The 23,257-nt window shown below is 40.3% G+C and overlaps 1 protein-coding gene across 2 annotated transcripts; it reads right to left on the bottom strand.

The window, feature by feature from the left end:
* Positions 1–3,224: 3,224 nt before the first annotated feature.
* Positions 3,225–22,412, bottom strand: TNMD (tenomodulin). Of its 2 annotated transcripts, XM_040266287.1 has the most exons (7): positions 22,200–22,412; positions 21,898–22,029; positions 11,483–11,623; positions 11,163–11,264; positions 5,859–6,012; positions 4,058–4,227; positions 3,225–3,602 (listed from the first exon to the last, which is right to left on the bottom strand). In XM_040266287.1, the coding sequence occupies exons 1-7, from the start codon at positions 22,245–22,247 to the stop codon at positions 3,393–3,395; spliced, it is 957 nt and encodes a 318-aa protein (XP_040122221.1). In that variant the 5' UTR covers positions 22,248–22,412; the 3' UTR covers positions 3,225–3,392. The 2 variants fall into 2 exon arrangements, with proteins under 2 accessions (XP_040122221.1, XP_040122222.1); XM_040266288.1 differs by lacking the exon at positions 22,200–22,412 and having other exon boundaries at positions 21,894–21,977.
* Between the last annotated feature and the right edge of the window lie 845 nt (positions 22,413–23,257).

Genomic DNA, 23,257 nt, shown 5'->3' with positions numbered 1-23,257 from the left:
TTGATATCTCTAATTTTTTTTAAAAGAGATCTCTAGTCTTTTCCATTCTTTGTGTTGTTCACTTAAGAAGGTTATCTTATCTCTCCTTGCTATTATCTGGAACTCTGCATTCAGATGGGTGTATCTTTCCCTTTCTCCTTTGCCTTTCACTTCTCTTCTTTTCTAAGCTATTTGTAATGTCTACTCAGACAACCATTTTGCTTTGTTGCATTTCTTTTTTGGGGGATAGTTTTGGTCACCACTTCCTATACAGTGTTACAAACCTCTGTTCATAGTTCTTCAGGCACTCTGTCTACCAGATCCAATCCCTTGAATCTATTTGTCACCCCCACTGTATGCATGCCTTGAACAAGGGGCAAAAATCTATGCTAGGAGAGTGATACCATACTTTCTTCCTGTTTAATATGACTTAGGCCTATGTGAGTAGTAGACTTATGTATTTGGGTCTGTTTGCAGTTTTGGTTTGTTTTTCCCTAAGCATGAGATGATTTGGATGCTTTTTTCCAGCATGTCCTTCATGTCCTTGTATTTCCCTTTGAAATTCATGGTCTGCTTCATTAAGGGGATCCACATTTTCTCAGTATAAAGTTATCTCAGTGTGAAACATGTGAAGTCTAGGTTTTGCATTTGAACAAGAAATGCTTCCTGAATTAAAATAATGTGAGTAGGCACTCTTAGCTCTCACATATGATATGAAAACTTCTTTTTAAAAATTAATTTATTTTAATATGAGGCTAATTACTTTACAATACTGTAGTGGTTTTTGTCATACATCGACATGAATCAGCCATGGAAGCACGTGTGTTCCCTATCCAGAACCCCCCTCCCACCTCCCTCCCCATCCCATCCCCCAGGGTCATCCCAGTGCACCAGCGCTGAGCAGCCTGTCTCATGCATCAAGCCTGGACTGGCAATCCGCTCCACATATGATAATATACAATTTTCAATGCTACCCTCTCAAATCATCCTACCCTTGCCTTCTCCTACAGAGTCCAACAGGCTGGACTATACATGTGTGTCTCTTTTGTTGTCTCACATACAGGGTCATCATTGCCATCTTTCTAAATTCCATATATATGTGTTAGTATACTGTATTGGTGTTTTTCTTTCTGGCTTACTTCACTCTGTATAATAGGCTCCAGTTTCATCCACCTCATTAGAACTGATTCAAATGTATTCTTTTTAATGGCTGAGTAATACTCCATTGTGTATATGTATCACAGTTTTCTTATCCATTCATCTGCTGATGGACATCTAGGTTGCTTCCATGTCCTGGCTATTAGAAACAGTGCCGCAATGAACATTGGGGTACATGTGTCTCTTTCAATTATGGTTTCCTCGGTGTGTATGCCCAGCAGTGGGATTGCTGGGTCATATGGCAGTTCTATTTGCAGTTTTTTAAAGAATCTTCACACTGTTCTGCATAGTGGCTGTACCAGTTTGCATTCCCCCTAACAGTGTAAGAGGATTCCCTTTTTTCCACACCCTCTCCAGCGCTTCTTTTGTGTGTGTGTGTGTCTGCACACACATTTAACATGTCATATACAACTGTAGTTAGTTGTGTATAAGTTTCTGTATATGAGCTTGTATATTTGGCATGTCTTATTTTTCTTGGACAATAACGAGTATGCCTTCTACTTCATTTGTATCCCCCACAGAACATAGTGTGTGTGTGTGTGTGTATATATATACATATATATAATGTAGATTGCATTGAATAGAACATCTTAGGAATTTAAAATTATTGGTCAATCTTAAAAATAAAGTTTTATTAAAAATAATAGAGAACGTTGTAAAGTCCATACAACCTCAGATTAATCTATCTTTTATATTTTTCTATTTCAACTACAAATTAATGCCTGTTATGCTAATTGAAGTATCCCATAATTCTCAGATGACTTCTAAATGATTAATAAAACAGTAAAATATTTTTAGTGATGTTGCATTGTCATCCTGTGAAAATTGGTAATCTAAGTATGGCATGTATGCTAATTATGAATTAATGACTGATTAATCTTAACTCAACCTTGGGCAAATCTGCTTCTATGTGCTTCCTCAGCTGGTAAATGAGGGAAAATGACTGCTGGCTCACAGGCATCCAGATGAAGATTTTACTCTTTTAAAATAGAAAGTGCCAGACAGGTATCTCATGACACAATAACTCTGAAGTTTAGCAGTGATGGCACTGTGGGCTTCCCAGGTGGGGCTAGTGGTAAAGAACCCACCTGCCAATGCAGGAGATTCAGGAGACGGCGGTTCTATCCCTGATTTGAGAAGATCCCCTGGAGGAGGGCATGGCAACAAACTGCAGCGTTCTGGCCTGGAAAATCCCATGCACAGGGGAGCCTGGAGGGCCACAGTCCAGAGAGTTGCAGAGGTGGACACAACTGAGCACGCACACAGTGAAAGGACTACCTGCCAGCGAAACTAGAAGGGGTGACAGATGAGCAGAACAGGAATTTTGAAACTAGAAATGGCTGGGACTCCAAGTTTAACATGACCCTCTAACCACTTCTTCTCTCCATTTTGCCCCTTTTCCCATTCCCAAGCAGAGTATCAGATAATAAGAAATTAGGCCTTAACCCTCCTTTAAGAATGTGCCATATGGCTGGTTTCTTGTGGTTTTGGAGGAAAACAGCATTCTATTGGACTCCTCACCTCAGTAATGTCTTATAATGCCTGTTTCTGTGAATGATATTTATGGGTCCCCATTTTCCAGGCTTATTGCCTTGGAAAGTTATGTAACCAGACACTGAGAGATATAAAGTGTTGAATTTGTCCAAAATTGAGCACTTATTCACAGGAGGAGAGCCTGGGACCATTTTTGCTAGGTTAGCTTCCTCCTTTGCTGAGTCTGAGCACTTGGAATATTTTAGTGTTGGCCTGCTGTGACTCACTGCCTGTCCAGTGGCTTAAGAGATGCTTAACTAAGTCCACAATAGGTCTCTCAGATAATGAAACACTGGGATATGCACAAAAGGACATGGTTTTAGGCATCAGTTATGGGGCCATTTTATCATCAGCCCCTATTTCCACTTTCTCAATGCAGCCCAGTAAAATACAATATTTGAGAATCTTTATGCTTTGCCCTTTCCTACACCCCAAACCTGATGAACTGCAAGTTTTCATCTTCCTCCACGTGAGGCAGATCTGCTCCATTCAGTTGCAGGAAATATTCTTAGCAAACACTTACCCAGTGTGTTCAGCAGCAATCAGGCCATTGATGATGATGTAGAAATTTATTAGAACATGAAGAGAAGAATTACCTACAAGCAATTCCGGAGTATTGGCTACCAGGAGCCAAATGCCTCATAGGCAGAAATTCATTGAATAGCATGCATTTGTTATATGTTGGCTGCCAGAAATTTAAGCACTCCAGCTCAGACTTGCTATTAAACCCTCCCTAGCATGCGGGCCACCCACCAGTTGCAAGGCATGATGACACGACAGATAACCCGCCCTCCTTGGTAGCAATATGGATATGGGTAATAACCTAGTAAAGGTTCACAGACGCGGCGACAGTAGCGGTTGCCTCGACGGCAGTAAATACAACAGTAACCTCTCTCATCCAACATGGAGTCGAATTCTATTCCATTTTCAGTCTGAAAGAAGAAGAAACCAGTGTTGGAGGGGAAGAGGTCTGCCAAGCAGGGGAGAATATGGAACTATAGGAGTTGGGGCCTGTTGAGTAATTAAGTTCCTGAGCCTGATCTTAGAGATATATCAATGGACTAGATCAAGATTGATTTTAGTTTTCTTAATTTAAATTTTTTTTAAAAACTTAGTTTTATTGAAATAGAGTTGATTTACAATGATTCAATTATGCATGTATTTATATATATGCTTTATCATATTCCTTTCCATTATCATTTATTGTGAAATATTGACAAGATTGATTTCGATGAGCCTTTTAGGTATTCCAAGTTTCTTAAATTTTCTTTTGTCATTGTTAAAACAATGACCATTCTCCTTTCAGTGACTTTGATCTGAGAAGTAGTGAGATTTGTGAAGGCTCTTTGTTTTTCCTCTAAACAAGAATAATGTGCACAGAACTCACATAGTCATTGATTGGGAGTTCTTCCTCACTTGCTGCTTGTCTGGTGTGACGGGTCTTCTCCACCTTCACTTGAGGGACCACCCACTGCTCATTTTGTTCAATGCCTTTTTTTTCACTGGTAGGAAAGTGAAGGTCTTCACCATCTTCCTCAAAGTCTTGTAACTCTGAAACTAAGGTAATACGCACAAAGTTGTGATGCAACTGCTTTGCTTGGGACTAGCATTGGGGGATAGAGATTTTCATTGTGTCTTCTCACTGTCCTCATTTAGGTATGCATGAACCACTTTTCCAGGGTTCTGGAGCTGACATTTTAAGGAGGTCTTCCAAAAGAGATCTGACCATTCCTGTGTACACAGACACCTTTGCTCATTTGGCATCAAACACTTACTGTTTTGCCTTATTAGCATGTTATATTAAAAATTGAGGGCAGGAGACTTTGGTGTCTCCCACAATGATTTTACTCAAGGTCGGTGCTCAGTAAATATTTTTGGTTGCCTGATTTGATACAGTGTCCTCTGTCCTCTTTCCCCATCCCTTCTCTTTTCTGTGTTAAATGTTTTTTTTTTTTTAATTAAACTTTGTATTTACAAATTATCTTAGATTTATAGAAGAGTTGCTAAGGTGGTACAGAGTATCTGTATATCTTTTCACCCAATTTCCCCTAAGGTTAACATTTTATATAACCACAGTACAACGAGCAAAACTAAGAAATTAGCATTGGTACAATGTGTTGTTGTTTAGTCACTAAATCATGTCTGACTCTTCGTAATCCCATGGACTGTAGCCCACTGGGCTCCTCTGTCCATGGGATTTCCCAAGCAAGAATACTGGGGTGGGTTGCCATGCCCTTCTCCAGGGGATCTTCCTGACCCAGGGATTGAACCCACGTCTCTGGTATTGCAGGCACTGGCAGGCAGATTCTTTACCACTGAGCCACCAGGGAAGCCCTTTATAGGTACAATAAAATTAACTAAACTACAAACTTTACTCAAATTTCATCATTATCTCCACTAACATCATTTAGGAGAAGGATGTTGAAGCAGAAGTTGTAGTGTCCAATCCAGGAAACCACAACTGCTTTTTTTTTTTTTTTTTTTAAGGCCAAAGAGTACCAATAGATGCCTGCATTGATTAGATCCTTCTCTCTTGGGCAATATAGTAATCTATGCTGTCCAGAATGAGGGAGGCCAAATTCTATGCTAGTTAAGCAGAATAAGATGTCCAGGAACATTTGCCCTCTCTGTGGGCTGACTGGAAATTGAGATCTGGAGTCTTTAACTCTACCTTTAGCATCCAATTGCTTTTATACTGATTCCTAAAACAGTCACAAAGAAATTGGTATTGCAGTGACTGTCCTTTCTTCTGAGGAGAATGCCACCATTTGACATAGAAAATCCTTCTTGAGACAATAGAGCATTATTTTGGCTCTTCTCTCCTCTGTTCTTGGATTGGGCACACAGTGTTTTGAGCCATAGTTTGGTAGCCCGACTGCAATGAATATAGATGTACAAAGAGAGACAGATTAGCTTTTTGCTATCACTGCTCACATTGGGGTGGCGTTACCTTTGATGGGATATTTAATAGCCTGTCAGCATTAATTTATCTGATTTATAACTTGGCTGTGAAAAATCTCCTCCTCACTGGCCGTCAGCATATACAGTTTCATCTAAGAAAATACAAACTTATCATTTGTTTTCCTAGAAATGTAGTCTCTGAATGCTGGTAACATTAACCCGTTACTGACTTTGGAAAGCAGAGGATGAAGAGGAGGAGGAGAAAGAGGAGGAGGGGAAAGCCATACCTGCTATTAGAGTGGGATTGATCCAATACATGGTCACATTATCACAAATCTCCAGAATTTTGGAATTTTTAAGAAAGTCTCGGTTTTCAATAGGTTTTTCTGCTGGGACCCAAATCACTGACTGTTCAAAGAAAGTTGTGGTAATTTCTTCATTCTGAGAGAAGACAGTTGTTTAGGGTGGGGATAGGCAGAGAAATTAATAAAGTGAGTGAGAAATTATGGGATACTGGAAAACACCATATTTCAAATCTGACTAATAATTACAGTCCCAGAGCTTCCGGTGAAGTAGCTTTCTGCCATGCATACAGTAGGTGCCTTTGGGAGAGTTAGCAACTGGTTCCTCCTCCCTTCTAACAGTAATTCTGCTTACTGAAACAGCAGCCTTCTCTGCTCAATTTCTCTTAAAGTCAGGAAGGCTGTCCGTCATTTTCTGGGTCTCTCACTGGGCCAAGAATGTTTTAATTTGGCCTTCCGGAACCCTGAGTGACTTATGTTTGTGTTCTTTTAAATGGGTATTGTGTGTGCATGCTCAGTCACTTGGGTCGTGTCTAACTCTTTGTGACCACATGGACTGTAGCCCACCAGGCTCGTCTGTCATGGGATTCTTCAGGCCGGAATTCTGGAGCGGGTTGCCATGCCTTCTTCCAGGGAATCTTCCTGATCCAGGGACTGAACCTGCATGTCCTGTGTTGCTTGCGTTGCAGGCAGATTCTTTACCTGTTGACCCATGGGGGAACCCCTTGGATGTTGTGAGTGCCTGCCTTATTTTAGGCTTATGACTAGGATTGCAAGTTGAATTTGATCACAAGCTGAAAAACACTGCTATAATCCAAATTGGTGAAATCAGTTAAGTAGCACCAGGACCTAGTATTTTGGTTTCCAAGATTGCCTGTTAATGGTATAGTTATAGTACCAAACATGTCTTTATTTTTTGTTTGTTTGTTTCAAAGTCAAGTCTCTAACTTGTGACTACAAGGCCCTTACTACTGTTTTACTCTTTTCATTCTAGATGCTTGGAGTTTGTCTGACAGAATGGTTTTTATTTAGGCAATTTTTTGTTGTTGTTGTCAAGAAAACTACCTTCTTTTTTGTTTATAATGTTGGAAGTAGTTGTCTTGTATACCTAGCTCTTTTAAAACGTATCTTTTTAAAAAATTTACTTATTTGGCTGCATCAGATCTTAGTTATGTCACATGAGATCTTTGATCTTCTTTGAGGCATGCAAACTGTTAGTTGCAACATGTGGGATCTAGTTCCCTGACCAGGGATCGAACTCATGCCCCTGCATTGAGAGTGTGCCGTCTTAGCCACTGCACCACCAGGGAAGTCCGGTATACTTATCTCTTAATCATTTATCTCTTGGGCTTTGACACTTTACCCTGTACTCTTAATTAGGTTTTTCCCTTTCTCTTTTGTTTCTCTCTAGTTTTATGGTTTCACTGTTTTTATTCTTTGAAATATGGCTATCTGTAATTTTTTCTCCTAGTCATTTAAAACTCTTCATCTTAGCTCCTTTGCCCTGGAGTCTGTAAAGACCTTGGTATGCACTGAAAGAGACTGTATAGAATGAGGTGGTACACTGACTAGCTTTGTTAGCAAAATCAGGGCTATTTATATAACTGTTCTGCATATTTAACATGTACAAACTATGGATACAATGGTGAGGGAAGTACAGAATAAAGGGTTTTTGTCATTCAAGACCACAAATTTGTCTCATAAAAAAAATCTGTAGCTTGAGTATAAAAAATAGGATTTTCTTGAAGATAAAGCAACTTCACTATCATGAAATGAATACTTAATGTTATTTAGACAATCTGGCAGAATTAGCTGAAAAATAAATTATGACAAAAATGAGACATTAGGGACCTTTACCTTTAACCTTTCTGGGGGCAGCACCACATGTGGAAACTTGGTTCCCCGACTAGGGATTGACCCCGTGCCCCTTCAGTGGAAGTGCAGAGTCTTAACCACTGGACACCAGGGAAGCCCCTGCCTTTAACTCTTTCAGAAAAGAAGTCTTGTCATGTCAGTGTGGAATGTCATTGTTGGCTGGCCCAACTCAAAGGCTTACCTTATTTTCTGTAAAAAGCAGCATGTGATATTGGATATAATAGCTTTTTATCTTATTCATTCTCCTTTCATCTAAGTTGTTCTGTTCCTCAGATGCATCCAAATTAAGTGTGTGTTATTAACTCAGTCATGTCCGACTTTTTGTAATCTCATGAGTTAGGGTGCACCAGGATCCTCTGTCCATGGGATTTTCCAGGCAAGAATACTGGAGTGGGTTGCCATCCCCTTCTCCGGGGGATCCTCCCAACCCAGGGATTGAACCTGCATGTCTTGCACTGCAGGCAGACTCTTTATCATCTAAGCCACTAGGGAAGCATCCAAATTAGGCTTATTTTTTTAAAAAAAATCCCAAACTTTTCACTTGCCATAGACCTTGGGAGCAGAGCATTGTCTTTGGGGGAAATCCTTTTCTTAGAAATTCTAGGAACCAGAGTCTGTAACTCTCTGGACATAAGGAGACTAATAGCATGTCTGTGGGAGCCAGGGACAGCCATGAGACTTGGATAATGGAAAGTAAAAATGATCTCCATACCACCTCATCCCCCCAAATAATAAGAAAAGTAAAAGAAAAAGGTAAATGGGTAGATGAGAATTAAGATGGAGAGAGTTGGGCAAGAGAAAAATGTAAAAGAACCTAGGAGAGAGAGAAGAAAAAGAAAGAGGTATTTATAGTATATAGAGTGCTCTCTGTGCTATTGGCATAATTTCATTTTAGGTTTGCCAGTTAAGCACTAAGAAAACCAACCCAAGCCATTTGTTTCTTCTGGCTACAGTCACAATACATCCTTAGCTAAGGTTCCACTCCTTCCTCCACTGACAGCAACATGCCATAATTATTGTCAGGATATCATGGGAAAATGAAGAGTCTCCTGGGCTTTATTGATGGCTGTGTTTTAAACAATAATCCTCCATCTCCCAATAGGCCTACAAGGGCCACTAAGCTGTTGCCCTGATGCCCTAGGTTATCTTACCCTGACCTAAGGGTGTGCTTTCAGAGAATTTGTATTACACTGTACTTCTCACCTTCTTTGCTTTTTCTTTTCTTAGTGATATTAAGGATAGATTATTCCATTAGCAGCCCAGCATATGAAATATTTTTTAATTTTTAAAAATAGTTATTTACCTGGCTGTGCTGGGTCTCAGTAGCGGCACTTGGAATCTAGCTGCCTGGCCAAGGATGGAGCGTGGAGCCTTAGCCACTAGATCACCAGTGGTAGTCGCTCAGGCTTGTCCCTCTCTTCGAAACTCCGTGGACTGTAGCCTGCCAGACTCCCCAGTCCATGCAATTCTCCAGGCAAGGATACTGGAGTTGGTTGCCATTTCCTACTCCAGGGGATCTTCCCAACCCAGGAATTGAACCTGGGATTCCCACATTGCAGGCAGATTCTTTACCATCCGAGCCACCAGGGAAGTCCTTTAATTTTAATTTTTTTTTATTGAAGTATAGTTGATTTTGTGCTTCCCTGGTGGCTTAATCATAAAGAACCCACCTGCCAATACAGGAGACACAAGAGATGTGGGTTCAGTCCCTGGGTCAGGAAGATCCTCTGGAGAAGGAAATGGCAACCCTCTCCAGTATTTTCACCTGGGAAATCCCATGGACAGAGGAGCCTGGCAGGCTACTGTCCATGCGGTCACAGAGAGTTGGACATGACTGAGTGCACCAGCAATAGCAATAGAGATGATTTACAATGTTGCATTACTTTCAGGTGTACAGTAAAGTGATTCAGCTATATATTTAAGTTATTACAAGATATTGAGTATAGTTCTCTGTGCTATGCAGTAGGTCTTTGTTGGTTATCTATTTTATATATGGTAGTGTTGAACTGAAATCTTTATTTCTTATTTAAAATTTTTATATTTTGCATTGGGTTATAGTTGATTAACAGTGCTGTAATAGTTTTAGGTGAACAGTGAAGGGACTCAGCCACATATATACACGTATCCATTCTCCCCCGAACTTCCTTCCCATTCAGGCTGCCATATAATACTCAGAAGAGTTCTATGTGCTATACAGTATGTCCTTGTTGGTATCTGTTTTGTATATAGTAGTGTGGAACTAAAATCTTTAGAATAGGTGAATGTCAAAGTGTGACAAAAGCAGCAAGGATCCCAAGTGGCCTTGGGGCTTTTGATTTGGCAGGATTGATTTTGTTCTTCTAGCTCACCACTCTTACCAAAAATCTTTGGTTTGGAAGCAAATGTACACAAGCCATGTTAATGGCTGCTATCCTTAAGTTAATTTTTAATTTTTATGGAAGTATAGTTGATTTACAATGTTGTGTTAGTTTCAGGTGTACAGCAAGGTGATTCAGCTATATATATATATATATATATATATATATATATATAAGTTGTTATAAGATATATAAGAGTATACACCCTTATGTTATAGCAGCACTATTTACAATAGTCAAGACACGGAAGCGACCTAAATGTTCATTGACAGATGAATGGATGGAGAAAATGTGGTACACATATACAGTGGAATATTATTCAGTTATTAAAAATGAAATAATGCCATTTGCAGCAACATGGATGGACCTGGAGCATTTACTGAGTGAAATAAATCAAACAGAGAAAGAGAAATATCATGACATCACTTATATGAGGAATCTAAAAAAATGATACAAAAAACCTGATTTTCAAAATAGAAACAGATTCAGACTTAGAGAATGAATTTATGTTTACCAGGGGGCAAGGAACAGTTAAGGAGTTTGGGATTGCCATGTACACACTGCTATATTTAAAATGGAAAACCAACAAGAACTTACTCTAATAGCACAAGGAACTCTGCTCAATATTCTGTAACAACCTAATTGTGAAAATAATTTGAAAAAGAATAGGTATATGTGTATATATATATATATAACTGAATCACTTTGTTGTACACCTGAAACTACACAACACTGTTAATCAACTGTACTACAATATAAAATAAAAAGTTAAAAAAAACTAAAACTAAAAAAAAAAGAAAAGTACAATGTTGGACATAAAAGCATGTACTTTAGGTTTTGAAAGGTCTGAGTTCAAGATCCCAATATGCTCTTCTCTAACTGTGTAACACTGGGCAAGTTACTTTTTGGTTCACATCTGAAAATGGGGACAATAATAGTACCTGTCTATAGCATCATTGTGAGAATCAAATAAGAGTAAAACATTTAGTACAAAGTCTGACACATAATTAGTCCCCAACAAATTATGGCTTTTGCTACTACTATTATTCTTACATACCTCATCTATTTCTTCCTCTGGTTCGGAAAATTCAGGAATCACTTTAATCTGAGATTTGATGAAGCATTTTTGAAGACCTACAAAGTAAATGCCAGTGTATCCCTATAAAACAGACAAAAAAAAAAAAAAAAAGAAAACTTCCTGAAATATCCACAATTAATGAGTGTCATGATTTGTCAGGGCCCCAGGCTGGCAAAATTTGAATTCAAAAGGAAAGCTTTCTCTTATAAATTAAATGGAGGCTACAGGCTATTTTTAACTTGACTCAAGTGTTCTAATATTTTAAGTGGGAAGCCTTAGGGGGAAAACATCCAACTTACATTTTTAAAGTCATGTACTTCCAATGTTTCATCAGTGCCATTTCCACTTCTGAATATTTCAGTTCTGGTAATGGGATCAATTTCCATGTAAATCTTCTTCTTCTCTCCATTGCTGTAGAAAGTGTGCTCCATGTCATATGTCTGGGAGAACAAAGGAAAACAAGCTGTAAAATACTCAGTATGACCACCAATGCAGGTAGATGTTAAGAAACTTGGGTTTGATCCCTGGGTCAGGAAGATCCCTGGGAGGAGTGAATGGCTACTCACTCCAGAATTCTTGCCTGGAGAATCCCATGGACAGAGGAACCTGGCAGGCTGCAGTCCACAGGGTCACAAGGAATTGGACACAACTGAAGCAACTTAGCACACACACAGAGATATCTGTTCATGGTGGTGGTGGTTTAGTAGCTAAGTTGTGTCCGACTCTCGTGATCCCATGGACTGTAGCCTGCCAGTCTCTTCTGTCCCTGGGATTCCCCAGGCAAGAATACTGGAGGGGGTGGCCATTTCCTCCTCCAAGGGACCTTCCCCATCCAGGGATCGTCTCCTGCATTGCAGGCAGATTCCTTACCACTGAGCCACTAGGGAAGCATGTTCATTCATAAGACACTTTAATTGGGTAATATCTGGGGCACCTTCTTTTTCCAGAGCCTTTGTAGAGAGGTGTTGTCTCAGCAGCTTGCTGTTGGGAATTCTCTGAGACTTGAGATTAAAGTGAGTTGTTTTTTGGCACTAGAGCTGATACAGGGATCCCTTGAGAATTCGTATTTTGTATTCAAGCCAAGTTGTTGAACTAATTACTAAGAATTCCAACAGTTTTTCTTGGCACCCTTGACTAAATAGCAAATGATATTTTGCAAAGCAGTCTATAAGATGCTTTTCCCTTATGGTAAGAAGAGGAACCGCCAAAAACCTCTACTGATTCTTTAAACTGCCACTTCCCTTTCTAAGTACTCAAGGGTCACCCACTTTCTTCCTGTGAAATTCAGTAGGGCTGAGAAAGAGATTTGAACAGATTTAGAATGCTTAGGTATTGCTCTTTATCTCCTTATCTACCCAGAGATTTAATATTGCCTTACCAGTCTTGGATATGTCCTCTTTAAACACTGAAGACCATTGTCTTTGGCGAATATTAAGTAAAAGTCTTACCCCGATCTCAACTGCTTCCTTTTGTCCTTTAAACTCCAGGAAACATTTACTGCCTTCCCCTAACCTTCTCTGTTATGGGCTAACAAAATCTATTCAGTTTATTACTGAATTCTCTTTTCCAAACTCGATTCAGCTGACTTTAAGTCTTCAGGTTCTCCTGCATATAGAATTTAATAACCATGAATTGTAATACACACTATGTAATACAGTATCTTCCAAGAAGAGCTCCTTGGAAAAGCTAAATATCAGGTTACTCCTGAATGGTTGAAACAAAACCCCAGACTCTCTGCGAACCTCTAAAAGAGACCGTTCTCTTTCTAAGGACCAAAAGGCCCAGGCCCGTAGAGTATCCCAGTCTATTAACAAGCCCATTGCTTATAACTGAGGACATGTTATGTTGTTGTTGTTTAGTTTCTATGTCGTGTCTGACTCTGTGGGAACCTGTGGACTGTAGCCCCCCAGGCTCCTCTGTCCATGGAATTCTCTAAGCACGAATCCTGGAGTAGGTTGCCGTTTCCTTTTCCAGGGGATCTTCCCAACCCTGGGATCAAACCTGGGTCTCCTGCATTGCAGGCCGATTCTTTACTGCTGAGCCACCAGGGGAGCCAGATGTGTTTACAGCTAGAAGCATAAGAAAAATTTGAAGGAATTTGCTATCACAAACCACCTGATGGTGCCATGTGGAAGTCTATCTTGTCCTTGTTGTTAGGAGGCCTTTTGCTATCACGTTTCTTCATATTCATTTTTCCTTATGAAAAGCATTTGGTAAACTGAAAGCCTGAAAAAGCAAGTCATCCGCAGAGCCAACGTTGCTTTCTAATGATTCTGTTCCCAGTGGCAGTCTTTTAGAGCTTGCACTGGGTTGGGTTGTTTTTTAATGTCTGCCAGTGTCTGTGACTGAGTGTTAGATTAACCTGGTCAAATTTTCCTTACCTCAAGTAGAAAAACAAGTTGGAATGGCTTGTAGAAGCACTGTTAGCTCAAATGTGAAAAGTTGATTTAGTCACTGAATAGGAAAGCAAGAAACAATGATATTGACCTCTTTGCTGCCCTACAGTAAGTTAGACATGGTCAGAGCTGAAATATTTGTTGAATATATTTTTCCCACCAATGGCAAATTCTTGTCTTCCTAAAGAGATTTGAGCATTGGCAAGGTCTTTTAAGAGACAACTTTTTAAAAAAATTTTTTATTTTTACTTTATTTTCCTTTATAATACTGTATTGGTTTTGCCATACATTGACATGAATCCGCCACGGGTGTACATGAGTTCCCAAACGTGAACCCCCCTCCCACCTCCCACCCCATATCATCATTTTAAAAGGGGAAGGAAAACACTATTTAGAACTTTCCAGCAACTGCAGAGTTAACACAGTGAGTCTGACTTGGTTTGTGACAGGTAGCAAATTCCCTTAGACTTGTTATTTGCGTCTAGTTATAAATTTGTTCTAAGTTGCAGCTCTGCGGCCAGCCCGAGAAACTTCTACCTTATGGCAACAAATTGAGCTCTCAGTGGGCCTGACCTAAGTAGAGGAGAGAGGCATCTAATGCAGATTCAGCTTTGTCAGATCTCCCAACAGGGCGGAATTTCTTTAGAAATACTCTCCATCGCTGAGACAAATGTCGACACCACCAGTCACTGGGGGTGGGGTGGGGTGTTTGTTTCATCAGTAGCACAACTGATGGATTCTTGCACGGAAAAATGAGGTTAGAGACTAGGGGATTTTGGAACGCTGCCTACCTGGGCAAAAGAGAAAATACAGGCTGCATTTTCAATCATTGGGAGAAGCCTATGGAACCATACTGGTGACATTTAGGATTTCAGTGGACTTCTGTGGAATGAATTTTCCTGCACCGTTGGCACTGCGCTTCACTTGGACACCTTGCTAGATGAAAACTATTGGAAACTGCCAAGCTCAGCAGATCCTGAGTATTTTCAGCATTCTTTCAAAGAGTTTTGTTGTTGTGGTTGGGGGAGGAGGCGTCCATTCTGATTGTAATTATTAACCAGCATGTTGCCTTTTTGTTAATAATGATAGTGGGATCAGAATGACTTCATTTATATGTTAATTCTGGGTGGGAGTTGGGGGCTATATATTCACTCAGATGGAATTCCATTATCAAAGGTGTCCTTTTGGAACAAACTTTGTCTAGGAAGATGATGCTGGTGGCCCACTTTGGACTGCTTAGGGGTGAGTTTGAGCAAATCCAGACGTACTGTCTTATCCGAGTCCCCATGGAGCACGTTGCTTAACTGGCCCATATGAAGACTGAGCTCATGCCTTTGGCTTTAGAAGTACTTTTCTTTCTACTAAGCTCACTGGCTAAGGGGCTAAGGGTCTTTTTGGAGATGAAGGAATAAATGATTTTGTCCACTCTGGGTGTAAACTAAAGCAGAGACAGGATGACTTGTCTGAGAGAAGTGTGAGTGGGCTCCTCGCAGCTCATTGCAGACTGCCTCCAAGTCAGCTTTATTCCAGGAATGACAGAGCAGGGTCAGAGTATGATAAGAACACTTCTGCCAAAGTGGCAAATTAGGGCAAGTTAATCTTTGGTGCTTCTAGTTTCCTTTTCTGTACTTTTTATATCCTGTTCCTTTCGCGCCTTTCTCTCCCTTCCTCCTCTTCTAATTTCCCTCTATTCCTGTTTCCTGTCTAGACATCTAGGAATTTCTTGATTTTTCTGATACCTTATATCAAAGAAATCTATCTGGCAAATGATCTCACACTAAGATATTAGCGATGGGCATTTGTTTAAAAACCTGAGTTTGATACATAACTCAAAGGAAAGAATTATTACTGGTGGATTTTAAACACAATGGCAACAAGAATAAGAGATATTTTAAGGGCATCTTTCCTGCACCACTCAAATGGGCTCCAGCTCCATCCACGGGTAAGGCTGATCTCAGATACCAAGGACCAGAACACTGGAGTGGGACAGGTAAACCAATGGGATGGGATATGACTCCGAAGTAAAGTGAGATACATATGTGGTGAAGTCCAAGGAGTGAGGGATATAAGAGGAGTGCACTGATAAAACATGGAGAAAACAGACTCATTTCTCTTCCTTGCCCAGGAATTGTTTCCTCAGTGCGGTTAAATCCTCCACTCAGGCAGCAAATGAGCCCTAACATCCCTCTTTCACAGTTTGCTGTGCTTTCTGGCCTCCATTTGTGACAATCTCTGAGATAAGAGAAAAAAAAAATAAAAGCTTTTTATAAAGAGTGAAGCTGCCTGAGCCCTCGGTGTAATAGATCTGTTTGGGGGCAAGTAGCTTTAGCTTGTCCTATAAAAGTATTTGAGCACATTTGGCTTAAGTTTGTTTTTTTGAAGCCTGTGATTAATCTAGCTGTTCTTCTCTCCACTGTCCTTCTTTACTGTCTATTTATGAGGTACACCCTCCAAAGGTGAAATATATGCTCAGAATAGCTGGCTAGCAGATGTTAGGCTGGAAGGAAGGGAAGGGAATGTATTGTGCCGTATTATTACAGGAAGTAGCCTGTGGGAATTAAAGGGCCTCTGGGTATTTCCTTAACTAACACAGAACAGACACATTGTTTCTTATGCAAAGATGGACTTCTGTATCTTCAATCACCAGTTCTCACCCCTGAAAAAAAAAAATTGGCTAGGCAGCACAGACATTCCTCTTTTTCAAAAAAAACAAAAAAACAAAAACCCACATTTCTTTCATCTAGAGATTCAAGCTGACTTGGAAGTTTTACCTACCCACTACTCTTACCACTCCTTATTCTTAAATGCAGCTGAAGAATAGTGGAAAAAAATCTCTAGATCAGTTTCTAGTCCTAGCCTCAACTCTGCCACTTACAAGCTGTGTGACTTTGGACAAGTCACCAGATGTCTCTGGAGGCTTGGGTCCCATCTTTATCTCCCACCCCTTGCCAGATGCAATGTTGAATAGTTGACAAAATTAATTGTCTTTTAAAATTGAAGTATAGCTTATTTTATCCTCTAGAGTAGGAAAAGGCAAACTGCTCCATTATTTTTGCCTGGAAAATTCCATGGACAGAGGAGTCTGGTGGGCTACAATCCATGGGGTTGCAAAGAGTCGAACAGGAACGACTGAGCCACTGACTGACAGACTGGTAGCTACAACTAACCAGGTTGTGTTAGTTTCAGGTTAGGGTTGTGTTAGTTTCAGGTATGCAGGAACGTGATTCCGCTTTTTAGATTCTTTTCCATCATAGAATATTACAAGATATAGAATATATATATATATATATATACAAGATAGAGAATATATAGAGTATATCCCTGTGCATACAGTAGGTTCTTGTTGTTAATCTATTTTATATACAGTAGTTTGGCAAAATGAACTCTTCAGATTTGGTAGACAGCGGTCAAGCTGAACCGTTGAACTACTACTACCTGTTGATTCCTGAGCTACTTCCTTACAGTGGCCGCAGCCCCTCTCTTAGCCACTAGAGGACAGCTCCCTTTGAAGACCTAGGGCTTTTCTGCCTGGTACCATGTGTGCCAGCAATGCTGCCTTGGGAAAATAAGGAGACTGAATACAAATGTGTTCCTAGTAGCCAGAGTCCTAACCTACGTGACTGATGCGGACCCTCAACAACACAGAGTGAGAGCTGAGCCAAGACAGTTTCTAGACAATGGTGGACTTCACTTTTGCATGGTTTGGGAGGAAAATAAAATTTTAAAATGCTGACATGGCACCATCTGGTAAAATTCAGTTCCCCTGCTAAAGAGATTCCAGCTCCACCTTTCACGTGAGAGGATGAAATGCTTCTCCAGACCCACATTTCACCCACCAAACTGTGGAAAACCCACGGAACTCAGGGAAGAAAGTTGTATTAGAGAAATAGGCCAAAAAAGCCAGATCCTGACTTATCAGGAAAGTGCTTTTTCTGAGCAAAGGATTTTCAGGCTAGAATGCTGTTGGGTTTGCAGTCCTGAGTGAAACTCTTTGAATTGTCATCTGCAGTTGAGGTGAGGGGGAGGGCAGACAGATACCCACCTATCCTAACCATTCTCCTTTCATCCTGTTTATATGCAGGAGCTGAGGGGACATCCCCAGGAATCTGCAGATTGTCGTGTGGGCCTTAGGACTTAGGCTTTCCAAATAGCCCTAAAATCACCAGGCTGTTCCTATATACGGCAGGAAGGGCAGACTTTCATTATTTAATTCATTATTCTTCTGCCTCATTTTACAAAGGATTGGAGGGAGGATAGGCTACAAGGTCTGTGCTATATCTATCAACTGTTGGTTTAACAGCTGGGATTTTTCTGCCTTGTTTTCTCCATATTGCATGAATTAGCTGGAGGGTTGATTTCTCCTTGTTTCAAGGTCAATGTGTGATACAGGGAGCCTTAAGCAAGAATGTATCTCTAGGGAATTTGCTTCAAAGATGGCTGGACAGTCACTGCATGGAAGTGGAGCCTTGTGATGCCCTCTTGAACCCTCTGGGACTGAATAGGTGCCCTCTGCTCGGTTTAAGAAAGCTGAATCTAGAACTCAATTGACTGGCTTTCATTCAGCTCAGGTGGCTTCTATTCGTGGCCGTGGGTTGGGGATCTGTAGCCTGTAAGGGAGTGCAACCGTTCTCTCAAAGTTAGTCTTCCTTGTTTCACTTTATTTTCATCCCTTCCTCTCTCTTTTACGTGTGCACGTGCTCATGCCTGAGGTGTGTGGAGAGAAAGAGTCCATCATAGCTTACTTCCCATTTCAGATCAAAAATCTGGATCTTTTGTCCACATCAAGGTGGGAGGTAATGGGAGGAGGAGGGGAGAACTTACTGGCATGGAGATGTCAACACCAGATGTGGAATGTTAAATAAACACTTTATTATAAGCAAATGTCAAAAAGCAAAATAAAAATGAGGTGTGGTTGGAGGCTAGAGGAGCAAACATTAAAAACTTGGAGGGAGTCCTGGGATGCCAAACACATCACTGTCATCCACGAGCAAAACAGCATCACCGGTTCTCTCCACCAAGGTCCCCACAGTCTCCATAGGTCCCACAGTCTTGTAAAGGAAAGTCCAGAAGATCCTGGGTTTTCATCTGCTAACTGATGATTCTTGCCAGGCCATACTCTTAAGGGGAGCCTCTTTAATTTGTGCAAGATGCCTGGATCATTTTCCTCTGCAAATCTTCTTCCAAGACTAGTCTGACTTCTCTTCACTTCCCAGCATTCATTAAGTCCTCCCTGAGGCAGCCTTATTAGCAGCCCTAGCCATTGGAAACCTAGATGTCCCCTGGGGCTCTTTGTCTGGGAATTGAAGGTAGTGGGCTTAGTGGAGCATCCACATCTCCAGCTGGTTCCTCGGTTTGCAGTGGACATAACCTGGTCTGCTGGGGCAAGGCCTGGACTTCAGTATCAAAGGCAATAAATTACAACTCCCCATTGGAGTGGAGAGCAAATAACCTTTGTTCACGGTAGAAAAAGTTACCCCAGGAGACACCTATTTATTATATTTTACCAGATTGCTTTGTGTTCATTTCTGAGAATTCCTTTGCTAAAAAGTTACATACTCAAATGGATTACTTCTTGAGAGATTTGGTTCTTGATAAACTTTATCTGGTAACATACCCCACCTCTTCTTTGCCCACAGTGACAAGATTTGACATTTGCTTTGAGGAAATCACAGGATTGCATTAAAAAGCAAAGTGGAGTGAGAAGCAAAGATGATATAATACAAAAGCAGAGGTGACCATGGGCTCTGTTAGTGAGCTTGACACCTTGTTAGATAAAAGCAAGGTCCCCACATAGTCATTTACAATTGCACTGAGACAAATAGCACTGTAAGTTTAGGAAAGTGCAAACTTTTTCAGAATAAGGTTTGCAATTACAATGGCTACAATAAAACCAGAAAAGTCATATAGCCCCATATTTAGGCAGATACATATTGCTGCCTGAAAGGGCCAGTGACTGACCACACCCAGTTAAGTACATTACGGTCATGAAGGGCAAACGGCTTAGTCTCCTCTTGTGCTTTGCTCAGTCAATTTAGTCGTGGCCAACTCTTTGAGACCCTAGGAACTGTAGCCCACAAGGCTCCTCTGCCCATGGGATTCTTTAGGCAAGAATGCTGGAGTGGGTTGCCATGCCCTCCTCCAGGGGATCTTCCTGACTCAGGGACTGAAAGTGTATCTCCGGCATCTCTGCAATTGCAGCCAGATTCTTTACCTCTGAGGCACCGGGGAAGCCCAATCCTTCTCTAGCCCATCTGTAATTGTCAAGAGGACCCAAGATTCAATTTGTGGGGAGCGTGTCACCTTGGGAATGAGTTATGTAATAGCAAAACTGGATCAGAATGTATCTTGGCACTCTTATTTATTTACTGTTTCTTTCCTGATCTTAATTGCTTTGCCGACTTTGCTAGTCCCAACGTTAGATGGCTTCTCTAGAAAAACACATGAACAGAAAGTATTTGAGAAGCAGAGAACAGTGAGAATGATAAGAGAAAGGGCTAACTATATGCAATGGATGATGCAAAAAATCCTTTCTGGAACAAGGTATAAAAAAAAAAAACAAGCAAAGAAAGTTCACTATTCTTTCTCCTGTTTAAACTTGATAAGGTAGCCCCTGGGACTAAATGAAAGTCAGCATGGCAGCAGAGGTGAAGAATCCGAAGGTTGCTATGTCTTACTTCTCTGATTTTTTTTTTTTTTTAGACACTTGTCCTGTTGACTTTTGCTCAGCTGGTAAAGAATCTGCCTGTAATGTGGGAGACCTGGGTTCAATCCCTGGGTTGGGAAGATCCCCTGGAGAAGGGAAAGGCTACCCACTCCAGGATTCTGGCCTGGAGAATTCCATGGAATGTATAGTCAGTGGGATCGCAAAGAGTCGGACACAACTGAACGACTTTCACTTTCACTTTTCACTTTGCAGTTGACTTTCTATTTTCTATACCCCAGTGTCCTTCCTTATTAATCCATATTATTTCCTTTTTGCTCCTGTCACTCCTTTGGCTCCTAATGGTTCACGCTCAGTCACTTCACTTGTGTCCGATTCTCTGTGACCCCATGGACTGTAGTCTGCCAGGCTCCTGTGTCCGTGGGATTTTTCAGACAAGAATACTGGAGTGGGTTGCTGTGCCCTCCTCCAGGGGAGCTTCCCGACCCAGGGATCAAACCTGCACCTTCTGTGTCTCCTGCACTGCAGGTGCATTCTTCATCGCTGAGTCACTGGGGAAGCCCCCTAGTGGTTCAGAACAACCCATCATTTTCTTCTTCCCTTCCCCATTATTTCATCCTGCCTCCTGGATGTGTGCCTTTCCCTTCCTATGTCTGCTAGCAAATAATTAATAACAGTGGTAACAATAGCAACATCCTACACCCTGAAAAAAAATGTGATAAAGCCAGAAAACCATCTTCACACTTTACAGCTTGTAAATTGATTAATTCTCTTTCGAATGGAAATTGTTGGCATGAAGGGGTTATGATTTTCTTTGAGTCACAACTAAACTTGCTCATTGTGTATGAGCTCAGGGGTGACAATAACCCTACACTAATATCAACTACAATGGCCTGCTAAGTTTCACTAACCCTGATATCAGAAGCATTCTGAGACATCTGTGATTAATGACTTGGTGTCACTTTTCTACCTTGTGCCATTACTATCTCACCAGGACAACAACAACTGTGGCTGAACCCTAACATGACACTAACCTGTGGTGAGAAGCTGAAAAGCTCTAGTTTTTTTTTTTTTTTTGGAGTCACAAATAAATGTGAACTCAGGTATGAGAATTACTCCTCTGAAAAGGAGTTTGCTGCCTGTCCTCACAGCAGATACATTAAGTCAGAAACGTAATCCCTGAAAATCTTTTGCTGCCATTTCTGGTGGTTTCTTCTTATGTGGTAGCATAATTACTTTTCCATCAGTTTCTGCCCAGATAATTGAAAGAAAGATGAAAACTATTTTTTCTTACAGTAAGAATTTTTCTTCTAGGAGGAACTTTAACTCCTTAAAATCAAGCATTAAAAAAGAATGGAAAGAAATTTTCTTCTAGGAGGAACTTTAACTCCTTAAAACCAAGCATTAAGAAAGAATGGATAATTCTACATCTTATCATTACTAACTGAAATACAGAAAAAACTTTGTTTTCCATTGCTGAAATAATTAGGCAGAAAAAGAGAGAACCGAAATCTTGGTTCAGTTTTTCACATCACCAAAAAGTATATGCAAAACAAACTTAGTGATTTTCATTTTCAGAGTAATATACATGTCAACCACTAATTAAATTCAATAAACTTAAAACAGAAACTTTGGATAATAGTGTGCATTTACTTACTTTTTTGGGTGTCTCAGGCCAGAAGTGCTTACTTCCCCAAAACAGGACAATTAGAGTTAAGGCGAGGATACCAAATACCAATCCACAAATCTTAAGTAATTTACATATCTTCTTGGATTTAAAAGCTTCTGCCTAAGCAAAATACAAAGAGAACCAAAAAAATAAATAAACAATAGCCCTAAAAATGCAAACCATAATTCAAAGTCACTTTTAATTTCACTTTTTAATGTTCACATAACAATACGATATCTCTGTAAAGCCATACTTTTGCTCAAAAGGGAAAAAAATATGAATAAACTTACATTTAGAATGTGACAGTCCTCACAGTTCTCTGGAGGATTCTTTGCCATGGTCTCTCAGCACACAGCACTCTTTCCCTGCTTTAGACCACTGCTGAGGTGGAGTTGCAAGTGAGTCGATTAACAGATGCCAGAGGAGAAGCTGAATTTATATGGCTCAAATATGTCATACCAGAGCCTGAGGGAGCCCAGGGGGCTCCTGTGCTGTGATTTGTTGCACCGATATACCCATATATGTATATAACTTCTGTGCACAGAATTCCATCCAGAATGGCAAAGACAGAAAGTTATAATGAAAACTATTGTCCTGGGGGGTGGTTTGGAAGGGGACCAAGCCTAGGACACTTTGAAATGATTTTTCACTATGAACTTAAAATATCAGTGGCAATGCATACTGCATACTCGAGAAATAAGCAAACAAAACAAAGAAAGGAATGGAGACCTAATTTCAATTCCATTTGATCTAACAAATATTTGTTGCAAGGATATTAAATGTCAAGCACTGTGCTTAGTATAGGAGATTCACAAATGAATAAGATAGTGCCTTCTTCTCTATATTAAAGCTCTTTGAGGACTAAGATCAATATGTAGTCAACAAATTATAATTAAAAACAAGATTTAAATGGTTAATTACAAGTTTTCTCTGTCTCTCTTTTCATTCTGTCTCTCTGATTATTTTCTTTTCCTACATTCTCTTCCTTAGTCTGTTCCTTAATGTTGATATTCCTTATGATTCTATCATTGATGATCTTCTCACTCTATATATACCCTTCTTAGATGGTCTCATCCACTTCTACAGTTTAAAATATAACTTACATACCAATGATTTCTAAATCTATACTTATAACTGCAATCTGACTTTTAAAAATATGAATTTATTTATTTTAATTAGAGGCTAATTACTTTACAATATTGTATTGCTATCCATCAACATGAATCCGCCACGGGTATACACGTGTTCCCCATCCTGAACCCTCCTCCCACCTCCCTCCCTGAACCATCCCTCTGGGTCATCCCAGTGCACCAGCCCCAAGCATCCAGTATCATGCATCGAACCTGGA

The sequence above is a fragment of the Oryx dammah genome, unplaced genomic scaffold, assembly GCF_014754425.2.
Source record: "Oryx dammah isolate SB20612 unplaced genomic scaffold, SCBI_Odam_1.1 HiC_scaffold_23, whole genome shotgun sequence".
Taxonomy (NCBI): domain Eukaryota; kingdom Metazoa; phylum Chordata; class Mammalia; order Artiodactyla; family Bovidae; genus Oryx; species Oryx dammah.
The sequence above is the reverse complement of the archived record's forward strand: the minus strand, read 5'-3'. Positions and strand labels throughout refer to the sequence as shown.